The 10515-nt window shown below is 34.7% G+C and overlaps 1 protein-coding gene across 1 annotated transcript in view; it reads left to right on the forward strand.

Annotated features, from left to right (window-relative positions):
• LOC106470722 (neurogenic protein big brain-like) overlaps positions 1 to 10515 on the forward strand; it is a gene marked incomplete at its 3' end in the record, with an annotated part of 67490 nt that overhangs the window by 36420 nt on the left and 20555 nt on the right. The window contains exon 2 of the mRNA XM_013931287.2: positions 9448 to 9652. Coding sequence (XP_013786741.1) covers positions 9448 to 9652 — 205 coding nt within the window. The remainder of the gene's footprint in view (positions 1 to 9447; positions 9653 to 10515) is intronic.

Consider the following 10515-nt stretch of genomic DNA (forward strand, 5'->3'; position numbering starts at 1 on the left):
GATGGAAATTCGAACCCGCGAGCCGCAGATTGCAAGTCGAGCGCCCTAACCACCTTGGCCATACCGGGCCCAAAGAAATATGAACTGTAACTAAACGACACAACTGAACGTGATTTAAGGAAAAGCTCATATAAAAAACTTCCATCTCATTGTACATAAATGAGACACCTCTAACGCTATACTGTGGCTTAGGTCTTATAACGATAAAGTGCGGGTCTCGATCCCTGTCGCAGGAACAACATAGCCCATTGTGTTGCTTTGCTCTTAACAACAAACAAACAAAACATTTTTTTTTACTGAACCGTCTGCAAAGGCTTGAGACCGAGAGCGGCAAAATGGTTAACGTTTCGGACTTTGGATCCGAAGCTCTATGGTTAGTGGCTGAAAACAAAATCGCACTCTGCACTATTGGGCTGGGGTGCGTTATAAGAATGATTGACAAATTCAGTTAGATTAGCCCACGAGTTGGCGATGATCAGTGTTCGCCAGCCTCCTTTCTTCTAGTCTATCATTGGCTAGCGCAGACAGCCCTTGAGTACCTTTGCGCGAAATTCAACCAACAATAAGGAAAGGCCTGAAATGATGTAAAAAATCACCGTTTTTAACTTTCTTCGTTATGCACGTGTAAGAAAAAAAAAGTCTAGAAATTAATGTGTACGTGTTTTCTTATAGCAAACCCACATCGAGCTATCTGCTGTGTCCACCGAGGAGAATCGAACCCCCTAATTCTAGTATTGTAAATCCGAAGACTTACCGCTGTCCCACTGGGGGACTAGTATTTAATTCATATATGCAGTTGTGATTACAACAGCATCACGTGACTGTTGGGTAAAACCAAAACGGTTTTATAATGAAAAGTTTCAGTTGGACAGCTTATATATAGTTAAGAATTTGTTCGAAAACTACAAGAAGTCCAAAACCACATTGTTCAATTTCTACTAAATCAAAATGGCATGTATGGATCCACAACTAACATCCTAGATGTTTTACAAGCTAACTCCTATTTTAAACCTGATAGATTTGAATAACGTTCAATTAAAAACAACATTTTTGATTGTTGAATTTACGATGAGCCATCTAGTGTTATAATTATCAAGTCTTACGTATTAATAAGATGGAGTTTTTATCTTGTACAAAAAAAGATAAAAATGTTCGTTTTGGAACTTATTTCATTTTAGTTCTTTTACTTTTCTTCCCGTTTATCCTATTGTTGAGAATATCTGATCTTTTCACCTCATTCTGAGATTTCATATTATTTCAACTTAGTTAACTTATTAAATCATCGTATGTAAATAATAAGCTAGAATGGACTCAGTAGAGCGCATACCTCCGCCGCGCAGCGTTGATCATATTCTGCTCTCCAAAAATAAGAAAATGTGTCCGTCTGTCCGTCATTATCAACGAACACGGATCATTTTAGCAGGATAATGGAGAAGAATATTTTACATATGTTTCTTCAAAGTCCGGTCATTTTTGACTGAGTTATAGAGCAAAAATTGTATGAAAAATTAGTTCCCATTTTAACAAATAGGGATTTTCTGGGGGTGACCTAGCTGTGACCTTGACCCTCCAAAAGCTAATCACTTCTAAGTTGGATCATATTTCAAATGTATACCAATTTCTGTCCATATCCATTGAGCCGTTTTTGAGAAATCTTGCTGACAAACCTACACACGCACAGCGGTGAAAACGTAACCTTTGTCACCTTTGGTGGCAGAGGTAAAGATAATAATAAGGAAATTAATGATTGTATTTGTCATGTAATAACTGAAAGACCTAGTTAACGGAACTTAAGACTAGATACGTACAGAAAATGTATTCCATGGTTGTTGTTTTTTTCTGTTTTACAATACTTTAAACACTCAAAACAAATTCTTAAATATCGTTATTTTTCTCGAATTCATCCTATAAGGAATACTATGGATATAACAATAATAGTTTAAAAAAAACAGCAAACTAAAGGGTATGTTACCGTGTATATATCTTTAGTTTTTGATGAAAACAAATTAACTTTCAATTTCGGCTAAACATTTAACTCGTTTCAAGAGTTATCTAAAAATTATAATTACCATTAGCCGGATTCAAGAAATACGCAATTTGTAGACGTACAATGTTAAAGAAAACTTTGCTTCTAGTCGATTTTTCGAAAAAATTACAGAAGAGAATGATAATAATATTTTATCTAGAACTTATTTAAATACTGTAGATAAATCTCTCTCTTTAAGAAAGGCGTACCAGGTCACGTGATGTTTTATAATTACTTTCTGAGTCACTGGCCGTGCTAATTCTGATTACTACATAGTTATGCACTATCTCTTAACACCGCAATTTTCATCATGACAAGCTTCTGCGAAGAAGACATATCTTAACAAACATTTCACATACTTTCCACTGTAAAACGATATCAGCTCCCAAGAACAAGGTTAAGCAAACTAAAGGCACAAAAATCCAGTAACACTATATGGAGAGACTTCATTCCAACTTATGAATGGAATATAGTGAGTCTTCGTCAACTTCAGAACTTGTTAGCGTTACTAGAAGATATGACCAGTTTCATCCCAATGGTATTTTGAGTCGGAGGGTTCTCTTTCGTAACTGTAGTATTCACTTTGGAGATGAGGATTTGGTTTCAAAGCCAGTTGTTGCCCAAAACACAATGTACCCTCCTTTGAAATTTTGTGTCTTTTGGTTATAGGTTTCTAAAAATCTCTTGCATACTCTTGAAGGGCTTTTACATCTACACTCCGACATAAGTTTATCAATGGCGGCATTGGACTGTCAGACAGTCAGAAATTTGCCATGAATCAAATGTATCATGTATATGTATGGTAAATACATCACGAAAGGCACCACGGCTTGAAATTAGCTGCTACAAAATAACAGTCTATTCACATATTTAATTCGTTTTAAATTACGATTAACTTTTGGTTTATACATATATACAAGAAACAGAATCTGATGATCGTTTTATTCTGGTTGTAAGTAAATGGAAGAACGCTTACACTACAGATGTATTTATTGTAAAGTTTGTTTGTAGTTAAGCAAATAGCTGCACAATGGGCTCTCTATGCTATGCTCACCACCAGTATCGAAACCAGGTTGGTAGCGTTGTAAGTCCACAGAAATACCGCTGAGCCACTGGGGTCTACTGTAAAGTTATTTGTTATCATTATCGACTTACTGATACGGAAAAACAGGTTATAGGGATCACAGCACTTACAAAACCATCTTGTGTGTCTACGGACTTACAACGCTAGAAACCGGGTTTCGATACCCGTGATGGCAGAGCACAGATAGTCCATTGTGTAGCTTCGTGTTTAATTACAAACAAATCTTCTACCTTGATTAAACTGTAGAAGTGTACTCTGTTTCTTTCCTCTTTTTTTTGCTATTAAAACGTGTGTTGTTTTTTAAAGATAAACATTGAATACACATGCAGTATTAAAATATGTATTAAAATTTACAGTTTAGAACAATGTACTACTTAGCACAGAAATAACATCATAAACAGTTAGGGTCAACATATACATCAAAGGTAGAGAAATTAGCCTCAGGGAGGAAGAAATATGGCAGTATAGCAACTTGTAAATGATATTACAAGTGGTGAAAAAGCTATCTAGGCTGCTAAGTTTTCTAGGTAACTGAAACATTTTTAAACTTCGTCAATATATTTGGAAATTACTTTAAAATTGTCTTCAACATCACGTTTAAATATAACATTTATGAGTTAAAATGTGTTTGTGACTTTAAAACTGTTTATAACTTTGTATGAAGTCTGAGATAGGTCCAGAAAGAAATGACTCTTGTTAATAATGTCTTTGGTAATTGTGGAATTGGTAAAAATGGCATCAGTGATAATGCAAAGTGGTAAAAAAAAATTCACATTTCTGAACAAAAGGAAATGTGTACATGAAACCTCTATATTTATGATTTTCATGTAGGCATAAAAAATGTTTCCCATTTTGCGTTGTCACTGGTGTAATTTTCTTCAACGTACTTATTATTAGAGCTATTATTACCAGCTTATTTTCTACCACTTTGCAAACCCTAATTTTTTTATCAGTATTTTATTAGCTTATCTATACGACTCTAAGTATTCGAACATGAAGATTGAAGAACGTTCATTGTTTCAGCATAAGGGACATAAACATTAAGTTGACTTTATGTACAAGACAGTTTGTTTGTAGTTAAGCACAAAGATACACAATGGGCTATCTGTGCTCTGCCCACCATGAAACCTGGTTTTTAGCGGTACAAGTCCGCAGACATACCGCTTTCCAATAGAGGGCGTACAAGACAGATTCAAAGTAAGTGCAAATAATGAGTACATTACATTAAAACGATTAGAGTATACAAATCAGCAAGCCATGCAACAAACACAGCCGATCTAAAGTTGCGGTGGAACAGGATGTATTAGAACTATATTTTAACATTGTTTGGCGTTGCGTAGGTAGTGTAATGCTACGAAATGCTGATTGTTTTTGAGAAAGGTTTGTAAGAACTCCTTTTGACGCAAAATATTCATACACTTTAATCAAAAGATGTATTCAGATCGGGTGTTTAGAATTTCCAAGACGGTAATAGCCCTTCATTGGAAAATAAAGCAAGAAGACAAATCATACCCTAGACGTTGTAAGGAAAGTGCACCGTGTTATAAAGGTAACAATCCACAAAGGCAGAGATCAATGGTTAAAGCTGCCCATAAGCGATTTAAATTACATATACAGAAGTTGCTTTTATGACGTATCTGTTCAACCATCGAATATTTTAAGTGGTAAAAGAAAGAAACAGGTATTCATGCTATTCTATATTAAGATATATAAGATCAAGTCACCGGATGCAGCGAGCTGACCGTTGAAACGGGCTCTGAGAAACCGTCGTTTTCGTACACTAAATGGCTTATGGAAAGCATACACTGAAAACGGGTGTGCATTATACATGACAGAGTTACGACGGAGCCTTTAGCAACGGAAACTATGCTGCAGAGTCATTGCCAAAGTCACGTGGCGACATAGACCCTAACGTCGTACAATGTGCTCAACATCTGTACATATATTCACGTATATATGAGGACAGCGGTAAGTTTACGGACTTACAACGCTAAAATCCGGGGTTCGATTAACGGAGATGGCTTTGCTCTAAAAGAAATATATATATATATATATAAGTGTTCATGTGTTTGCATGTGCACGCCTATTTGAATAATTAATTTAAAATTTTCATGTTTAAAGAGAAATCAGCTCATTTCAAATTATTGAAATATAAAACAAAACGTAAGATCTCGAAAATGTTAAAGTTGTCAAATCACATAATCTACCTTAACGACAATTATTAGTAATTCGTGATCTTTGAATCCCCCACACAATGGTGAGAAAAGTTCCAAAGTGTGTACATGTGTAAGCCGGTAACTGAAAACTGTGAAGGATGCCTTATCCTAAATTTTCGTATACGGCTATTAACTAAAAAAAACAACAATAAAATAATAATACATCCACCAAACAGTTCCATTGTACGAAGTTTTATCGAAGTACGAAGTATGGCAATATTCACACGTAGACGATTTAAACCATTAGTAAAACTTGGCGCTCGCAGAATCGAGTAAGATAAGAAATATACGCCCGACGATAATTTACAGTAAAACCTGTTACGACAGTTTACTGTGTGATTAATGAGAAAAATATCAATCATTTTCTGTTCTTGCTTTTCTTATAGCCTGAAAAGGATACTTAAAGCTCTACTTTTATTTAAAGCTATCTCTTATAACGTATATCAATCCTTCTTCACCATTATCTGTTTTCTACATCCCATACGTTACACCTTCTCAAACGGCGTTTTCTCCTTATTAGCTAGCTGAACTAAAAAAAAAATCGATGTTTTGTTTTACCAAACAACATTTTACATTTTTATCCAGAAACCACTTCGAGGCGTCTATGAAGGCTGGCTGATTTAGGCAGTTAATGTATGTATAATATTTAAAAGTGACCGACAATAAATAGACACCAGTTTCACACGTACTCTGTCAGACTGATAGAGATAAGATTTATCTTCTATGACTATTCTAATGACTCCTGCATCCTTAGGTATAATTTACGTATTTTGACACATAAAAATTAGCATTTTAAAACTGGAAGTTACTTCATATAATTGAAAATGATCATACATTACATTTACCTTATACACTTTTAAACAAATCGAATAAAGTACTTGATAGAATCGGAAGTTTCAGCGTGCAGCTAAATGTGTAATATCCACATATGATGTTTATTTTATATACTTTCATATATGGTTAAGAATTCTGAGAAATCCAAAAGTTACATCGTATAACTGTGATAGTAATATTTATTCTGTTTCTTTAATTGTTATTCATCACGAAGCTACTCATTGGACTATCTGTGCTCTGCCCATCGCGGGTATCGAAACTCGAATTTTAGCTATGGAAGCTGTAAGACTTACGTCTGAGCCACTAAGGGGGCGGAATAGTAATAATATATATGCTATTCTTATTTTACAATAAAGATGGTTGACAAAAGCAGAATGTGACATTATACAGTGTATTTACTTGTTATAGATGTAACCACGTTGAAACTATAATTTAAGATGGAAGTTAGTTTTATAGTACAATTAAAATAACTGTATATCCGTATGTTAAATGTTCCTTAGTAAGCCAATTTTATGCTGTTAACTATATTTTAAATCACTACATAACCAGAATATTGTAGCTACATGTAGAGGTAATATGGAAATAACACATACACTCACTCATATATATACATGATTTTACAGGGTTGGCGAATAACTACAGTTAAGTTAAAGTAAGTAAAACTGGATACGTTCCTTAATAAGATGATTCCACCTTAGTAACTTCGTTGTGTTACGTATTAGAATTTCAAATAGCCTGAAACTGAGTTAACTAATAAATTTAAATTTAATAGTTAAGTTGTACTTTAGATTTAGCATTTAGATATATGCCAATATATAGTCAGTTTATGATATTTGCCAACAAGATTGATACACACAATTTTCTTTTTAACACAAATACGTTTTAATACACACACAACAGTACAATTTAAAATAACAGTTATTACAAATCGTTATTACAAACAATTATTTATAAACAAAAGTTTCACAAACTTACAAGCAATATAAAAAATCTTATTTCTAGTTTGGAACTTCCTTGATATCTTATTGAGGGTTCACGATAAGCGAGTTAATTACGAGTTGATGTAGTTACGATTCGCCGGGAAGCTAGCTAGCTTTGTTCTTTGCCACACACGCTGAGATTTCCACCGTTGAAGTTAGGTAATGTTTTCGTAAAAATACTGGTGTCCAATGAGAATCCACTGAAGTTGAATGAGTTGTAATGTACGAACTTTGTAAATGCTCCTGGTCAAATATCTAAAGTTTTCCAATTGGTAAGCGTTATGACAATCACAGTTATAGCTTTCTAAGTTTATAGCACACTGACTATAGCAAACTAATAATAGATACTCTCTTTGGCGCGTCGCATAGGTTATATTTATAGCCGTGGGAAGGGTTTTCTAGAAATTCAGATTACGTAACAATACAATTTAAGTGTTTACCTACACACATATATTGTTGATTCTTACTCTCGAGAATCTTCTACAACTTTGGAGAACAAGCGGGAGTTTCGTAATACATATTTAACACTATAAGCTACGCATGTTTTAAAATATAAACTTAATCTAAACAATCGTTGATATTAAAATAAGTATATAATAACAAATTCGTCACAATTGAAATAATGTAGTTTATTTCGATTTATGATGGTTATGGACAGGAATTAACTTAGTGGTTAGCTGCTGACCTAAGGATTGGTTAGTTCAAGATTCGATACACAACAAGCTGCTGAGCACGCTCCGTGACAAGTACTATTAGTTAAAAGCAGCTGCGTAGGTGGCTGATATTGCTAATTAGAAGTGGTTGGTCATATATATGAGCCTTGGGGTCTCTGATCTTACTGTTTAACTCGGGTATTTAGGTTGAAAATATCAAAAATATGACAGACGTGACACTTTCCCAACCTATTTCTCCGACATAATCTCCGTATTCTGATTCATTTGGAGAATGATCATTTCTACTTCTAATTAATAAACAGTGATTTGTCAGGCCTCCAAATAAATGTGCAGTTTGCATCGTGTTTCTTTTTTTACTATTTTCTCTATTTTCTATTCTCTATTTTCTCTATTTTTTACTATTTTCATAAACCGTTCCCATAAATGATTTTTGATAAATCAGAACACCTGTTATTTGTAAAGTCACTGTGTCTCTTTAGTGCAAGAAATAATGGACACTTATAATGCCTCTTGTAAAATAACTATTGTTAAAATAATAATGGTTGTTAGTTATTTAACTGCAACTCACTTAAAATCGCATTCATTTCCATATACAGGGTTCCACTAAATCTATTTTGAATATGCAAATCAGCAAGTCACGTGGTAACCACGGCTGATATAAAATCGTAGTGGAACGGAATGTATCAGAAGTACATTTTGAGAATGTTTAGCATTACATAGATGCAACTGAAAACTGATAGCTTTTGTGAAGGATACATAGCATTCCTTACCGATGTAAAATACTTATACGCCTAGATCATAAAAATGTGTATAAGTGGAGGATCTAGAAGTTCCAAGATATTCCTTGAACTTAATGGCATTGGAATACGGATAAACTTAGGGAACCAGGGACATCCAGAAAGAGACCTGCAGCGCATCGTACCTCAGCCATGTTATGCAAAATGTGGCGTCTTGTAACAGATAAGCTCAGTGGCCTAGGAAGCAGGATCTAACACAATCAATAAATATTTCCATCTGGAAACGAAGCCAACAGTGTACGGTTTAACAAGACAATGTTTTCAGTCATACCTCCCGTTCAATTGTCGCCTATCTGAAACGAGCAGTTGGGAAATGAAACGGGTATTCATGCAATTCCATACGAAGACATACCACTCAAGTCGCCGGATGCAGTGCTTATCAATTTCTATTGAAATAGGCACCGGAAAATCGTCGTCCTCGTACACTAGATGTAGTGAAAGCAAGTAGGCAAGAGGAATCTTTATTTTAAACGAGACAACCTTACAATGGGCCCTTTTGAAATGGTAAATAAGTTTCAGAACTGATGTCAAGATACACAATCAGCAAATAGAGCATGACCGGATGTGGTGACATAAACTATAATGAGGTGGTGAGGCTCCAAAACTGTTTTAATGTAACTCAGTCTTCTGTACAAGCGTCTAAGTTTTTCTATATAGCTTTAATTGTTATGGGAAATCATAACATGTTATGTATAATCTTTGAACAAAAGAGGTAAAAAAATCTTCTCACCCAGGGAACACGATATAGTACTCTTTAAAAATTATCTTGACAATAATAACAGCATTAATAGTATGATAAATAAACAAGATATGTTGCTGTTGTTTTCTATTCATAGGGTTACAATTCCTGGACACCAAGGTACTCTGGGCAGTACTTTGGTCCATGATGACCTAGGACCGTGGCAAGCTTTTGGAATCGAATTCGTCTTGACGTTTGTAGTGGTATTTACAGTATTTGCTACACAGGATCCCAACAGAAGGTCTTTAGGAAGTGATGCACTGGCTGTAGGTATTGGCTACCTGGCCACATCTTTTACTGGGGTAAGTCTAGATGATATGAAAGTTTTCTATCATTTTGTTCATTTGTTGATATCAATCCACAGTCACTATTGTTAGAGCACTCGACTCGCAATCTGAGGGTCGCGTTATAATGTGACGGTCAATCCCACTATTCGCTGTTAAAACAGTAGCCCAAGAGTTGGCGGTGGGTGGTGATGACTAGCTGCCTTCCCTCTAGTCTTACACTGCTAAATTAGGGACGGCTAGTGCAGATAACCCACGTGTAGCTTTGTGCGAAATTCTAAAAACCTAAACCACTATTGTTACGTAATATAATTTCAAATAGCCTGAAATTGAGTTAGATTGTAATTTAGATTTAGTAGTTAAATATTTGCTGATATATCTCCAATTTATAATATTTGCCAACAAGATTGATACACACAGTTGTTGTTTTTTAATACAAATATATTTTAATACACAAACCATGATACGATTTACAATAACAGTTATTACAAATAATTATTACAAACACTGATTTATATACAAAAGTTTTTATAAACTATCAAGCAATATAAAGTCTTCTTTCTAGTCTGGAACTTCCTTTGATTATGAAATGCTATCGAGGGTTCACGATGAGCGAGTTAGTTACGAGTTGACGTAGGCACAATTCACTTAATAGGGGGCGAGCTAGCCCTGTAGTTTTCGCTGATTTCGCTGATGACGATAGAAAATGTTTTCGTAAAAGTACTAATGTCCGATGTGAATCCACTGAAGTTCAATGGTTTGCAATGTTTATAATTTTTAAACGTTCCTGGTCAAATATCTGAAGTTTCCCGATTAATAAACGTTAATCACAGTTAATGCTTACGGAGTTTATAGAGAGAATAGGTGGGAGTTTCGCAATA

Source organism: Limulus polyphemus, unplaced genomic scaffold (assembly GCF_000517525.1).
Source record: "Limulus polyphemus unplaced genomic scaffold, Limulus_polyphemus-2.1.2 Scaffold4183, whole genome shotgun sequence".
Classification (NCBI taxonomy): Eukaryota; Metazoa; Arthropoda; class Merostomata; order Xiphosura; family Limulidae; genus Limulus; species Limulus polyphemus.